Here is a 16900-nt window from a genome sequence, read left to right on the forward strand (position 1 = left end):
TTGAGAAGGACATTGAGAAATAAAATATATTTTGCAAAATATAAGAGCATCATCCAAAGAAAAACTGCTATGTTTCAACCTAAATTAAGAAGTGGCTTCTAAATTAAAACTTCAGAACAGAGGGCAAAATGCTACAATATTTTTATCTTATTAGTCTAAGAATTTAATAAATTAGATTATATCCACAAAAACAATTTGTACAAAAAAGTCAGCTACTTGTTTTCATGTAAGACGTGTTTTATTACAGTTCCACAGAAGGAGAAATGCTTATTTGAGAGTAGCCAGTGCTTACAGTGGTAAGGCTGTTCTGTGAAACCAAGTGCTCGTTGGTTTCTTACTCCTTAAAGCAGCTTATGAATCCATTTTGCTTCAGGCTGAAGGATAAAATAAAAAGCAAAAAATTTATTAATTAATTTTGGATATTTCCTAGTGTCTTATAGACCACATCACAAACAATAATGTGCTAGATGGAAGGTAAGAGGAATATAATTTTCACTATTTATATTTAAAATGAACATTCTTACAGTCTATCCCAGACCTACCAAGTCCAAATATGAGATGGAGTCAGCAAAGTGCAGGTTTAGAGATTTTCCAGGGTGACCCTAATTACCTCTGAAAGACAAGAATTACTGAATCCTAGTTCAACTACCATAATTATAGGAATAAAGTTTAACTGATGTCATATTGTGGTTCTAAGGTCTAAGAACTATTTTAATTGATTGAACTTTTAGTGTAATATAAAAAGGAAAGTATTAAAAATTATTTCATCATTCCAATTCCACCATCAATACAAAGGTCCTCACATTTATATTTTAATACCCACTTTAACAAACATGCAGTTTTGTATAATTTTATTCCTAGCTTTCTCTTAATATATAATTTTCCTCTAATTATCTAGGTCCCATAATTACTTTTAAAATAACACATATTCTTCTACATTTTATACTAAATGACATACATTTACCCTTCAATTAATTTTGTACAAATTAGTTTAATTGTCCTCTGTCCCTCTCGGAGAGCCCAACATGCAGACGAGAGTATCCCACTCGCATGGCAGAGCCTGGCAAGCTTCCCGTGGCATATTTGATATGTCAAAAACAGAAACAACAAGTCTCACAATGGAGATGTTACTGAACAAATCGATAAACAATGGGATGACAGTGCTACAGTGCAGTTTAATTGTAAGATGTCTCTGCTAGAGAAAATCTCAATCATTTTTAATAATATACTCATTCTCCATCATATGATGCAATTCCATATATTGATTTTGCTATTAGCTACATAGGTGTTCCATGGATAGAAACTTGCACAATTTTTCTATAAAAATCTTGCTCATCCTTGATAACTCAGCTGAAATATTGCTTCTGTACCTTTGCTGAATGAATCAGTTGATGTAATAATAAAAACAATGATATATTAAAAAGATATGCTATTCACCAGAATCTGGAAAAAACCAGAGTCCCCCAAAACAGATAACTGGTTAAAGAAACTCTGGTACATCTAAACAATGGAATACTAAGTAGCTGTCAGAAAACATGAAGTCATGAAATTTGCATATAAATGGATCAACATGGAAAGTATCATGTTGAGTGAAATGAGTCAGAAAGAAAGAGCAGACATAGAAAGATTGCACTCATATGTGGAATATAATGTAACTGAAAAGTACAAGTTGGCAATGATGCAACTTCTGGCAGATATCTCTCTGGACTTAGTTACTAAAATACTAAAATACAGAAACCCAAAACCATGAGGCCGCTAAGTGTGGTCACTCGACCTCATACCTCTTCATTCTCAGCAATGGAAAACAAATTATCTAATGCTTCCTTTTCAGCAGGTCCGACTTTAGAGAAAGACTCTAAACAATAATAGTGAGTTTTGTTGAAATATTGAATGCAATCAAAGTGAAAGTAAAGTGAAATTTATTAGTTACACAGGTGGGGGGGTAAGGGGGGCTAGGGGCGTGGGGGGCTAGGGGCGTGGGGGTGCGGGGTGGAACTATACTGTGATTCTTGGTGGTGGAACATGTGCACTGGTAAAGGGATGGGTGTTTGAGCATTGTATAACTGAGACTTAAACCTGAAAACTTTGTAACTTTCCACATGGTGACTCAATAAAAAATATTTTTAAAAAAGGTATGCTATTAAATATCTACCTGCTCCTTAAGTTTTGTATTTGTTATAGTTTAAGTAGCTACAATAGTGCTAGCATTTATGGTATTAATGTACAAAATTACTTCACTCCAACATCGCCAATATGCCCATGACCCAAAAAATTTTTAGTAGCCATTTTAAATCTTGCTAATTATTAAATATATTACATGTTGTTAAATATTAGCTGATAGCAAGAATATTCATAAAACAAAGAACTTTATCTTCACTGAAATTGTTTTACCAGAGGATATACAAAATGAGTTACATGCTGGAAGGTAGGAAATTCTATGGAAAAGAAGTTGGTGGGATGAGGATTGATGTCAAATTACTATGGGACTTTGAAATTTTTATGGTTGTATTAGTATCCTAGAAATTGACATTTTAGGAGATATTTTAAACAACCAAATAAATTCAATCAGAGATGAAAGTGGACAGTTTACAACATATACCTCAGAAATACAAAGGATCATAAGAGGTTATAGTTAACAAGTTTATGCCATGAAGCTAGAGAATGTAAAATATGAATATTAGATTATAGCCGCTAGATTAAATCAAGAGAAAATAGAAAGCCTAAACAGACCAGTAACAAGGAAAATGAAGCAGTAATTTAAAAATCTTCTCCACCAAAGAAGACATATGAATGGCCAATCACTGTTATCACTGTATCACTGTAATACAGTGTTCATTGATTTGCTCGAGTTGGTGCCAGTAACGTCTCCATTCGTCCCTGTCACGTGCTAGTGTAGCCCCATGGTGTACTGGGGGCTCTTTCAGGATCAGGGGATTGAGGACTGTCGTTACAGTGTACGGCATATCAAGTACGCCATGGATAGCTTGCCAGGCTCTGAGATACTCTTGGTAGCTTGCCGGACTCTCCAAGAGGGACAGAGGCTTTTGGGGCAGCCTCTAATAGCCTTTACAGGTGTTCCAAACCTACCAAATGTAAGCTTTTGGTCGACTGGCATGTTGTAAGGATCTGCACACTGGCAAACACACACCTGACTGCATCTCTGGGCATTACCTGAGAAATCTGCCGCCTCAGGTTGATCTTCTTGAGGTTGATGGAGTGTGCCCGGAGGTTGTTGAGCAGCTGGCAGAGCTGGACCCTATCAACTAGTATAAGTTCTTAAATTTTATTTTTCAGTCTAAGTTAAGTTTTGGGGAACAGCCAGGGATAGCTCAGCGATAAAACATCTACCTTGCAGGACCGAGGCCAAAAGTCTCCCTGGCTTAGTCTAGGAACCAAGTGCAATCCTGTCTGCACTGGAGTTTGTGACCACCAGTGCCACACGGAATGCAGGACTTGCGGAGTATCAAGCCAGGGTGCAACCCCCAGTTGGTACCACTATCAAGTGTGCAAACTCCACCACTGTGTGTGTGATCCCTAGTCACCATAGAAGCAGCAGAGCAACACTAGTAATAAAGGGAAGGGGAAAATCAAAGATTAATAAATATTAATAAAAAATTCTTTATATAGTGGTGCTGGAGATTAAGCAACCTTACGGGTTTGAGACTGAGTCGCATTCACTTGCCAAATACTTTTTTCTTTTAATAATGAGCAATATCCTAATTTTTACACCCTCTTCTCTCACCTCCCTTCAGGTCTTTCTGTCTCCTTCGTGCTGCATTATCAAAGTAATCACTATGTATAGATGTCCCCATTTTGGGAGAAAAGAGAAAATTTTTTCTGGAATATTACGGTTTAGTAGTCTGAAAGAGCCATTATTTCCTTCCTGCTTTTGATATTGTCTGTCTATAGTATGTATGTGGTAGCTAAATATAACCCATTAATCTTCTCTATATTGTGGAATATATCTGTCCTACTAATATATCTGTCATATCTCTATATAGCATATTTAGTGCCTTGTTAGTAATAAGAATTTATGGATGGCCAATAGGCATATGAAATGTTCATCATCACTCAGAATTAGGGAAATACAAATAAAAAATTGAGATAACTCATTCCAGTGAAAATGGGTACTTATCAAAAAACATTAAATAGCAAGTGTGGATAGGATTGTGGTGATAAAGGAACGTTCACCCAATGTTGGGAGTGACATCTGGTTCAGCCTTTATGAATAGCAACATGGACATTTCTCATAAAATATAGGAATAGAAATTCCATATGAAGCAGCAATATCACAATTTTTGCAACTATACACAATACACAAAAATTTAATGCAAAAGATATAGTTTTACTTAGCACATAGACATATTATGATAACAGCTCAAATCCTCAAATACAGATAAATGGATCAATAAGTGTGGTTCATATACATGATGAACCTTATAGCTTATACCCAAGATGAATTTATTTTGTAGAGCCTTATAGCTCTACAAAATGCAATTGCACCATCAAATATGAGAAAGAGGATTTGAAGAGACTTTCCAAAGAAGATAGCAGGATATGTAGCATGCATATGAAAACTGCTCACAGTCACTTTTATTGGGTAAATATAAACCAAAACTAGAAAGCATCTCATGCCGGTGACAATGAAATATATTATAAAGACTGGAAACAGTATTGATGAGATTTTCAGAGAATGATGCTATCATCCACTGTTGGTGACAATGTTGTATATTTCAGCCTTTCTACAAAAATACATGGGTATTCCTCCAAAATGTAAGAGCAGAAATCCCACAGGACACAGTGATTCTGCATCATCATGTCTACTTCCCTTCCCATGCCAAAATATTATCTTGAAAATGTTGATACACACCTATGTTCATTAAAGTGTCCAATATAATAGCCAGTATATAGAAACAATCAAATATATAACCCAAGATGAATTTAAAAATAAGCAATCTAAAGGTCATGATGATAATATGAAAGGACTATCAAGAGTGCAAGGCTTTGAGGGTACAGTTACATATTTACATATCTTCCAGCTTGTCTTTCAGTCATACAATACTTGAGTAACCATCCCTCCACCAGTGCCCATTCTCCACCACCTATGATCCCAGTTATCACTAAATGTTCAAATTCATAAATATGCCACACAAAAGTTTTATTCAATTTAAATGTTTGTTATTTCTTATGCATATAAATGTTAAACAATTTTAATGTGATTCACTTTGCAGATAATTTTACTGCTTTCTTAAATGCAAGATAATTCTCACTTCTTCAGCCTAAGTGCTATACCCACCTTTTTTAAATTAATTTTTTATTGAAGTAGAATGACATATACAGTTCCAAAGTTGTTCATGATTAAGTTTCAGTCATATAATATCCTCAACTTTTTGACATTTATTTTAAAACTCTTTTGAAGTACTTTTTTACACAAGTGAGTAAAATTTTATTAGTATTAAACAAATGAAAAATTCCTTACATAAAATATATAATTGAACATTTAAAACATGTCATCATCAATCTACTTTTCTCAAAACACAAGAAGAGTATACATACCAGAGGAGCATATCTTGGTTTGGTCGGTGGAGGCATCTTACAGGGGCAGAGACGTTTGACCTTAGGTACTGGTTGGAAAGGCTCACAAGGAGGTCTTTCTCTGAATAAAGGAATCATACATGGAACCATAGCTTTTTCACTTGTGTCGGAAGATGTACTTAGAGCTACCGTTTCGGAGTCTTTCTTTAGTTCTTGCGATTCCTTTGAACCTGTAGATGTGTCTGATTCAGCTTGTATTTTAGAGGCAGGTGTATAAAGAAATGCGTCTAATTCAACATCTAAACTTTTGACCATGTCAGACCTTTTTGGAGAGGTCTTGGGAACCTGATCAGATTTGGCACCCATAGATGCTGAAACCTTGCTTTCATCCTGCTTAGTTGTCTTCTTTAAACCCTTATCTTTCTTTGCCTCCTGATCAGATTCAGTTTCAGTAGTTGCTTCACTCTTCATTGGAGATTTCTCACCTTTCTTTGGTTCTATTTTCTCCATCTTTTCATCCTTTTTTTCTTTTTTCAAATTCCATTCAGATTCAGAATCAGCATCTATAGATGCAGTGTCCTTCTTAGTATCCTTTTTCTCATCTTTCTTCTGGTCTGTCTTAATTATCTTTGGCTCTATCTTACTTTTTTTCCCCTCCAAGTCAGACTGAGATTCAGCATCAGTAGAAGTGGCATCCTTCTTTGTATCCTTACTTTTCATGGGAGGTTTCTTATCTTTCTTTGCATCTTTTGAATCTAGAGATTCAGCATCAGTAGATCCAGTGTCCTTCTTTGCATCCGTTTTCTTGTTCTCTTTCTTGGAAAGTTTCTTACTTTTCTTTGCATCTTTCTTCTCATCTTTTGATTCTGCAGATTCTGCATCAGCGGATCCAGTGTCCTTTGCAATCTTTTTCTTGCTCTCTTTCTTGGTAACTTTCTTATCTTTCTTTGCATCTTTCTTTGCATCCTTTGAATCTACAGATTCAGCATCAGTAGATCCAGTGTCCTTTGCATTCTTCTTTTTGCTCTCTTTTTTGGTAAGTTTCTTATCTTTCTTTGCATCATTTTTTGCATCCTTTGAAGTTCCAGACTCAGCATCAGAGCTCTTATTTTCATTCTTCTTTGCATCTTTCTTTGAAGTTTTCTTTGAATTATTCTGTGAGCAATTCTTTAAGCATAAGTCAACAATCATGGACTTAGCACAATGATCGTCAACATTTATCAAATTTAAGTTCAAACTACATTTTGAGCAATTATTTGATTGGGCATCAGCATTGTTCTTCGAGCTTTTAGAATCCTTTGTACACATTAATTCAGTATCCATTTCCTTGGGATTTTTGGGGTCTTCCTGATAGTTTTTGAGATCCTTTGTTGATACTACATCCAATTCTTTGAATTCTGAATTTGTTTCTGATTTGGATTTTATTTTCTTGGATTGTTCAATTTCAAGTGTTGCTATTGATGGAGATTTATCTGATTTATTTTGTATTTTTGGTTTTTCGTCATTTACTGATTTTATAGGTTCTGGAGTTGACTCAAGAAGGCTTATACTCTTATTGAAATCTTTCTTCAAAGTAACTTTATTGTTACCTTTGAACTTTTTTGACTGGTTCTTTTCAGCATGAACTTTGAGAGTTCTAATATTTTTAAACAGGGCCTGTCTCCTAACAATTAAGTAAAATGGTGGTCTTTGGATTGTTTTTCTTAAAACATGCCTTATCCATATTTGAGCTGGCTTCCGAATTTCTTCTAATTTGATTTTTTCATTTCTCTAAAAAGATGTTTAGAATTATGTAAACCTTATCAATGAGTTATATACATTAATATTGAGTCATGAAAGTAGTATAGCTAATATTTAATATCTAAATATCTAAATGTTTAATATTTAAATAGTGGATGATTTAAATTTTCCACTAGAATGTTTAAATTTTAAACACTTTTATTAATTTTCAATGTTTTGTGTATGTATAATTCAGCTCCATGTTGGAAACAAGATGACTTTAGAATAAGCCTGAGGGCTTTCAAATTATTGATAATGAAATTCACCTTCAACAATCCATGATACTTAACGGCTATCCTCTTAATTGAAAGTGATTTCCCATTAGATTCTAATATGTAGATATTTGGGGGAAGATTTTTCACACCATTTACACATAAATGGATAAAGAAGAAAAATCTTCTCAAGTAGTATTATAACAATTCTTGTAATATCTTAGACCATAATGCATTCAACTCACACATTCACAGTATCTGATCAAATCAAGAGACTGCAAATCTGATTATTATGCACTACAAGATACAGAGACATAAAATGAAACAAACATTTGATCTACTGCAATTTGTATTAGTATGATTTTTAAGTATAACACAGGTTTTCAAATTTGCATAGACTGAGTTTCCATTTGTTTTTCACATTTCTTCAACTATTCAGTGGTGTATTTCCAATTCATTGAATAGTTATGTAGAATTACAAGAGTATTAAGAAAAGCAGGAACATTGGGTCAATACGATGTAACAAATGGCCTTTGAATAAATAGTTTTTATACTTTTAAAATATTTTTCTTTTTACCTCTGTAACAAGACTTATGTAGGTAGATTTGATAGTCAATTGCATAAGACATAACTGCACTTTACTAAAACAGTAGAACAAAAGTGTCATACTATCTCATGACTTTCTAAGGAAATTTTATTCAATAAAACTATCTTGCTTCACACAAAAAATGAAAAATAGCAAAGCTCTGAGCCTCATCAATATTGATTGGTTCTTACTCTAAGTTTAAAGTACATTTGTTTTTAATTTTTATTATTATTTTAGTGTCGCTTAGGTAATATGGTTCAAACTTTTAAATGTTTTGCAGCTAGTAAATATTTTCTGAGAGATTACATCAGTTGCACTATTAGGTTTTTCATTTTTAATAACTTATTGCATACATAGTACCTATGAAAAGGTGGACTCAATAATTTGAAACTGAGTTCTGTCATGGAAATCTAGAATGCAGGAAACTACAAATATACAAATTTTGCTTCCAAACAAGGAAATAAGCAGTATCAAATGGTAACAAACTTTTGACTTTGATTGCAAAACTCAGATTGATAAGCAGTGTGAAAAGGTGGGGGAAATTAAGAGAAAGACTAGAAGCAGCATAAGAGGTGTTATGTAGTGTCTTGGGAACTTTGATTGGGGTGAGGGTGAGTAACTTTTTATAATAAAATCATAAATTAAAAAACTATTTAACCAAATATACTAGACTGTAATAGTGAAACATTTGCTTCTACTAATTAGTAAGATTCTAATTTAGTCTGGCTATTTTATGCCTTTTATAGCTTAATCTTACATTTATTTATTTACAAATGACATTTTCAGTACTTACAGGAACTGTGTTTTCTAATTCTGTAGGTCTTGATCTTTTTATTATACCTGGCTGAGATGATTTGGGAAATGTCAAAGCACAGTATACTTGATTCCACAATTTTCTCCTTGATTCACTGACTAAAAAGAGAAAGGACAACAACCAATATTGTATTAATATTTTTCAACAGCTCTGAAACATTGAGTAAATGTATATTTTCAAATAAAACTAAATTATACCTCAAAATATTGCATTTCCTCTGGATTTTGACATTTATTTTTATAGAAAGAAAGAAAACACTAATTTCCTTTTTAGTGCTGAATTGTGTTTAAATTAATATTGCTTAAGTCAGAGAAACAGTACAGGGTTTATGGCATTTGCCTTGCATGTGGCCAGCACTGGTTAGATTCCTGGAACCACATACAGTCCCCATGCACCATCAGCATTGACCCGTGAGGTATCGAATTTTACATTGGTAATTTTATTGTCAAAATTGAACCAATTTTTTTTTGCTTTTTTTTTGGGTCACACCCAGCGATGCTCAGGGGTTATTCCTGGCTTTGCACTCAGGAATTGCTCCTGGCAGTGCTTGGGGGACCATATGGGATGCCGGGAATCGACCCCAGGTCAGCCGCGTGCAAGGCAAACGCCCTACCCGCTGTGCTATTGCTCCGGCCCCTGAACCAATTTTTATGGATAGTAACTTAATGGATAAATAACTACATGTATATCTTTTGTTACTGTCTATTTTAGATTTGGACAAAATAAATTTTTCTTTTAGAGACTCTGTTTAATAAAGAAAGATACAAAAACATTTGAGGACATCCAAAATAGAGTGACCAGAGTAAGAAAACTTTATATAAGTTATATCAAAATTAAAGCTTGTGTGGTAATTCAGGGTATTTCTCTGATTCTTGTGGATTAGAAGATTAATAAAAGGTGTGATAACAATATTAAAACATTTAAAGAGTTTTATATGAAAGAGTAGCAGTAATGGTAATGGGATAACTACAATTGCTAATACATATTGTGACGAATATGTGTCATATTATTTAAATATATAATACTTATATGTATATAGAATTGCCTTTATATAAAGTTATGCAATCCTTAAAACAACCTTTGAATTAGATAGTGTATTTAATAATTGCCTTTATTTTACATATGTAGAAATGTGAAGCAATATGGGAAATAAGGAATTTGTTCAAATCATTAAGTACCACAAGTGAAATTCAGGTCCAGATAATTGGCACCAGAGTAAATACACTTAATCAAATGTTAGTGACATCTTTTATATTTCTTGAGGAATGAAACGGAACCAAGGTGTAAAAGTTATACTTCTATAAGAAGATTACAGTCTAATATATGAAGGATAACTTTCTTTAAGTCGCAACTGCTCAATAAATTAACTGTCTGCTTTAATCTTCCTATCGGGTATATATTTTCCTATTTAAATATTTGAAGTTGTGGGTTTTATTATTTATTTATTTATATCATTTTTAGTATATCAAAAGTAGTTATATTAAAAGAGTGCATGTGACCAACCTGGGTTTGATCCCTGCAATACAGGGGGTTGTCATATAAAATGCCAGGGATCAAACCCAGGTTGGTCACATGCAAGGCAAGCACCCGATCTGCTGTACTATTGCTCTGGCCCCAGTAAGCACAATTTTAAAAGAAAATTAACTCCATTGGTTGTTAATTAACCTTACTCCCTTTATTCCCTTTCAATACTAACTTTCAACATTAGTGAAATTTATATAAGTATTTTATCTTAAGGAGAAAATCTGAAATATTTCCCTTAAAGATGGCTAGTTCAAATCCTTTTCAAAACAAATATTTTGGTGGTTCTTCATATTTCTTTATTTTTATTTAGTGTGTGATTTTGGCCTAGAATAGTGCAAATATAAGTGCCAGAGCGATAGTATATTGGGTAGGACACTTGTTTTGCAAGCAGACCTGGGGTCAATATCCAGCACCCTATATAGTTTCCTCCCTAAGCCCTGCCAAGACTCATTGCTAAGTTCAGAGCCAGGCTTAAGACCCTTGAAGAGTCACGTGTTAAACAAAAACAAAAAAGAATAAATATCAGTGTTTTAGGATTCAAAGATACGACAGCACAATTGTGAACAAAGTGCCAGCATACTTTCACTACTGTCCATAGGACACACATGTACCAACATAGATATATACACAAGTACTTATTTCTCAATTAAAAATAAAGGACATTTATATTTAAGGTTTTGTAAAATTTAATGGAACATTCTAGACATTTCTTCTTAAAATGTTTTTAAGTATAACTTATTTAATATTTCAATGCAGATATTAAGTTCTTACTTGGCATGGAATTGTCATATTTTCTGATGTCTACATTTTGTCTGTTAAAAAAGAAAATTATTTAACTTAGTTTTCACTACATATAAATAACAATGACACTAATGATAATAAGCTAACAATTTATTCTCTACAAAAACACTGTGAAATGTTCCCTTTTTGAACTCTATTATGTAAGAATGTTTAATTATAATTCACAGAAATCCTTTTCCTAATCAAGTTATAGATGAAGAACGTCTATTTTTATAATAAATCTAAAAAAGTGAACCAATGCATGAAATAAAACCAACAGATAAATTTTAAGTCATATAAAATCACTGTTATCACTGTCATCCCATTGCTCATTGATTTGCTCGAGTGGGCACCAGTAACATCTCCGTTGTGACAGTTGTTGTTACTGTTTTTGGCTATCAAATACTTCACAGGGAGCTTGCCTGTCTCTGCTCTGCGGGGAAGATCTCTTGGTAGCTTGCCAGGCTCTCCAAAAGGGGTGGAGGAACCAAACCCGGGTTGGCCACATGCAAGGAAAATGCCCTAACACAGTGCTATCTCTCCAGCCCACTTCTGAAGTTATATAAAATATCTTAATTATATAAGAAAATAACTTAAACCACTATCTCATAAACCTTCTGGTGAAAAAGTTTAAACACATAATAACCCCATATTTCTTCTAAATTCATTTAAAAAACACCCACAACATTTTCTTAATATGAATCAGGACACTAAATATGTCTGGGCTATGTAGAAAAATATTTATAGGATTTTTAACTGTTCCTACAAACAGCGGAATTTAGTTTGTAATATTTTTATTAGGAATAGGTATTTAATTTTGCGATATTAATAGTATCTACTGCTGGTTCACAGATTATTTTGTTTTAAAAGTCCTGCTTCCTCTGTTAAGTGAAACTATTCCTATTAATGCACTACTCTCTGTGATTTAGTTATCATGGTTGTACTTATATACACATATACTGTAAAGTTTAAGTTTTTACCTTTTGAAACAAAATTTTATTGATTTGTCATCATTTCACAGTACTATTTAAATTTTTGAATTGCAATTTTGCAGTTTCCTATGTGTATCTTCCTCACCGAAGTCCTGGAGTTTGATTTTTTGAATGGCATAAGACATCAGTTTAATAAATAATATCCAAGGTCAATATTGTTAAATCTTTTTATATTGTTGTTAATTTTTATTTCCTATGTAAAGTTATATAATCAAAAATATTTCACTGATATTAACATTTAAATAACTACTGAAGAACTAGGGCAATAATTTGGAGGCAATGAGTAGTTTTCAACTGAAGTAAATATCAGACTTAATTTGGAAAATTTAAAAATATAAAGATGTCTGAAAACTACTCCTAGACCCATGTATCAAAATTGGTTTTACTTACCAATTATGTTAAAGTTTTGAGTAATTTGCACACTCAATCTCAATTCTGGTTAAAAAGCACTTATCTGAATGAAATTAAACAAGACAAAAAATCTTCATAGATTTCTGAAATTGTGCTTTTTTTTCTCAAAGTGAACTTATCAATACTATATTGGTTACTATTAGTTGCAAGTCACAATCATCAATGGTATAACTAGAAGATATTATGTAGTCCGACAGTGTGAAAGTTTGAAAAGCTTAGTAGATCTCTACTTTCCTGCTTTGGGAAAGTGACTACAAATTCATTATTTTGGGCTTCATTCCTACTGGCTAATTTTTATTTTCAATCTTCCTTTAGAGCACATATTACTATGCCAAAGTGTAACTAATATTACACTGTCACTGTCATCCCATTGCTCATCGATTTGCTCCATCGGCAGCAGGCACCAGTAACGTCTCCATTGTGAGACTTCTTGTTACTGTCTTTGGCATATTGAATATGCCATGGGGAGCTTGCCAGGCTCTGCAGTGCGGGCGAGATACTCTCCCTAGCTTGCTGGGCTCTCCAAGAGGGGTGGAGGAATCAAACCCAGGTCAGCCACGTCCAAGGCAAACGCACTACCCGCTGTGCTATTGCTCCAGCCCAATATTACACTGAAATAATATAATTTCTAAATAATAAATTAGGGTAGAGTAATTTGAAATATAAACACAGAATATGTTTATTCCAACATCCCAATGTATTACACCTCACTTTCATGAATACTGGACTAAGCTTTCAATAAACAGTGAGAAAGGCCCAAATAGCCAAGTATCTTAAAATATCAACTCATAATAAATGTGGCTTCCCTCTGAAATTATTGGTAGTTCAAAAAAGTTACCTATTTGAGTAGTTTTCACTATTTTACAGCACATTTTAAACTTCAATTTATATTTTAGATAACTGCAATGATCTTTTATTGGCATGCTGTTGATTTTAATTTCTATCTTTATATAAACGGGTGAAAGTGATTAAAAACCAGACAACAATGTGAATATAAGCATTTAAATTCTGAAGAAAAAAGAATAATATAATTTATTAATTCAACAGAAAAATATTTTTTCAAAAGTGAATCTATAAAAACATATTTATACATACAAATGGAAAAAAATTTCATAGTTATATAAAGCACTAAGAAATTTGTGAATATAGACGTAGAACAAATAATAGTAATATATTTAAATTAAAATACATGTGGAACAGATTGTACTGAGAAACAGGGATCAACCTGTGTTTGATCCTTGCCACCACATATGGTCCCTGCTCCCACCATGAGTGATTCCTGAGCTCAGAGGAATAAGCTCAGAGCACTGCCAAATGTGCACTCCCCAACTAAAATGCATGAAACAAAAGACACTAAATTTTAAGGGGATTAAATTGTATATGATATGCTAAAATATTAATTCTTCCTAAAATTTAGCAAAATGTCTACTAAAGTAAAATAATCTATGAGTAATGAGGTCAAGAGGACAAGTGTAATAAAACATTTGCTAGCGAAAAATCAAATAGAAAAGAGGAAATACTAAAACATGGGGCAAAGAAAGCATAAAATATTGTATTTAAAACCAAATATAATACTGCTTCACTAATACTCTCTATAGTTATCGAACTGCAAAATATTTCAGGTACCCTAATGTCCAGGCCTCAAAGTCTGGGGCTAGGAAGTTTCTTTACACTCTCCCATACATCCTGGAACCCTAGCAGCCATGCCTATAACCCAATGTTGCCACTATATCAATTTATTTATCCATATCATAGTTCCTGATGTCTCCTGACTGTGCAGTCACATACACGGCTATGGAACACCTACAAATTCCTCAATATTGAAATTTCAGTGGGAATACATCAAATTAGATGGGAAAGTAATGTAATAGAAGCCAACTAAACTAAGCATACAAAATCAGTAACACAGAAGCAAATAGCAACAAACAGCCTATTTAACAATCCTGTGTGGTGTGACTTAACAATTTTCACACATTTTCTTTTACTGAAGTATTTTTGATAGTTCCTTTAGCCATTTAGTTGTTACAAGCAGTATAAAATAAGTTATTGTGCACCTACTAAGGAGGCAGGCTTGGGGGGCGGTTTGGAAAATGGAAACAGAGGTGGAGGGAATTTCAATTTGGTGACTCTAGTCTTTGGACATCAAAACCTCATAACAACTGTATTATGAACAGCTTTGCAAACCACATTGTTTTAATAAAGTATTTTATTAATAAAAGTAAATAAACAAAATATGAAAATGTTAGTTGTAACTGAAATAAAATACATTCTAAAAGCTGTTATATAATTTAACGCCTAATATATTTAGAGTTAACATATTCTTAAATACAACTAAAAAATTAAGATTCTCAATCTATATTGAATTTTAGTTTAGAAAATAAAATATGAATTAGATATAACATTTAGAAGTCAACAGTTGATAACATTGGATTATAATTCAAAACTTGGCACATAAAATCATGTGTCACACACTTTCAATTCAGAGAGGCACAACATATTTTAATAAAAATGGTAACTGCATAAATACTTATGATTGACATGGTAATGATGGTATAAAAATGTCAGATTACCTAGCTAAAATAAGTCTGGGACAAATTATAATGATGAATATTCTAACATAATAATATATAACAATGAAGTGTATATATATATATACATGTTTACTGCAAAATCTTTAAACTACCTAAAACAAAAGATTATAAAATTCAAAGTAGTAATACTCAAAATCACAATTGCTGTTGAATTTTATTAGTTATCTAAATCAAAAATAAAACAAAGAATAAATTTTTTCCAGCAGTGATATAGAAATTTTGATTAACATGATTATAAAACAGAAAAACTAATATATAATTTATACAAAATGTTACACAGTGCACAATCTTTTGAAGTATACATAATCATAGACTATATAAATCAAGTGTCCATTATTACTACAATATTGAAATTATATGAATTATATTTGCTGACTACAGTGGAATTAACCTAGAATTCAAAAGTAGAAATACTGAGAAATACTGAAAGCTACCTAAATGTTTATAAATAAAGAATATATGTGGTGCATAAAAAATAAAGAGCAGGAGAGGTAAAACAGGAATTAAGGTATTTCCCTTACATGCACCTGAACCTGGCTTAATTCTCAGCACTGTATATAGTTCCTCAGCACCAGCATGAATGAACCCTGAGCAATAAGGTAGGGTTAGCCCCTGAGTATCACCAGGGTTCCAAATCTTCCCTCCCAAATGAATCTCAATGAAAATTTAAAAATACATTGGACAATATAATAAATACCATAAGAAAATTTCAATGTACAAATATTTAGGGGATAAAAATACAAATTTTAAATGTATGGCCTATTATTAAAATCCTATATTAAAAATCTGAGTCAATATATCTACTTCAAGAAGAAAATTAATTGAGCAGCAAATTAAAACCAATTTATGTACACTAAAATATATATTCATTCTATGTTGAAAGAAAAAACAACTGTTGATACCAAAGGAAGAAGAAAAAAGTCAATTGATTTGACAATTTAACTGGAAAACTACTTACAAGGAACACATTTTATAATTAAGCACTTACCGACTTAGGGAAAGCAAGGCCCAGATGTTTTCATTATTTACTTCCTCTATACACCTAAGAGATAATAATTATTTAAATAGTCTTCCAAATAATAAAATAAGGTAATAATATAATACAGCATAATCAATATAATAAAATCTAAACCAAAACCTAATAGAAAATAAAATTATATATAAATTTATTTGAAAATAGAAACAAAATTCTTAGTTGAATTTTTTACTAAATTCAATATAGATTTAATAATACTATAATAGAACAATTAGAGAGTAATATTGATTTGACATTTGAAATTGACCACAACAACACATAAAAATAGGGATCATGGGGCCGGAGCGATAGCACAGCGGGTAGGGCGTTTGCCTTGCACGCGGCCGACCCGGGTTCGATCCCCGGCATCCCATATGGTCCCCCAAGCACCGCCAGGAGTAATTCCTGAGTGCAAAGCCAGGAGTAACCCCTGAGCATCGCTGGGTGTGACCCAAAAAAAAAAAAAAAAGCAAAAAATAGGGATCATAAGGCTGAAGTCATAGTACAGTGTGTATTATGTGAAGGTACACTTTTTCAGTGAAAACTTAATATGTAGTCTGTATACTTTTGAGCATTGCACAAAAGTTGACCATTATTTTTTGTGAACAATAATATGACAAAAGTGAAAATATTAAAGAATAAAGAAATAGAACTTAAATTT

The 16900-nt window shown here is 32.6% G+C and overlaps 1 protein-coding gene across 1 annotated transcript in view; it reads right to left on the reverse strand.

The window, feature by feature from the left end:
• Positions 1–341: 341 nt before the first annotated feature.
• The window catches only part of CYLC1 (cylicin 1), a 43704-nt gene continuing 27145 nt past the window's right edge, over positions 342–16900 (reverse strand). Inside the window, exons 2-5 of the mRNA XM_012933446.1 lie at positions 11222–11262; positions 8906–9024; positions 5557–7305; positions 342–374 (exon numbers count right to left, since the gene is read on the reverse strand). Of these exons, the coding sequence (XP_012788900.1) occupies positions 342–374; positions 5557–7305; positions 8906–9024; positions 11222–11262 (1942 nt within the window). The remainder of the gene's footprint in view (positions 375–5556; positions 7306–8905; positions 9025–11221; positions 11263–16900) is intronic.

This window comes from Sorex araneus, chromosome X, assembly GCF_027595985.1.
Source record: "Sorex araneus isolate mSorAra2 chromosome X, mSorAra2.pri, whole genome shotgun sequence".
In the NCBI taxonomy this organism is placed as follows: Eukaryota; Metazoa; Chordata; class Mammalia; order Eulipotyphla; family Soricidae; genus Sorex; species Sorex araneus.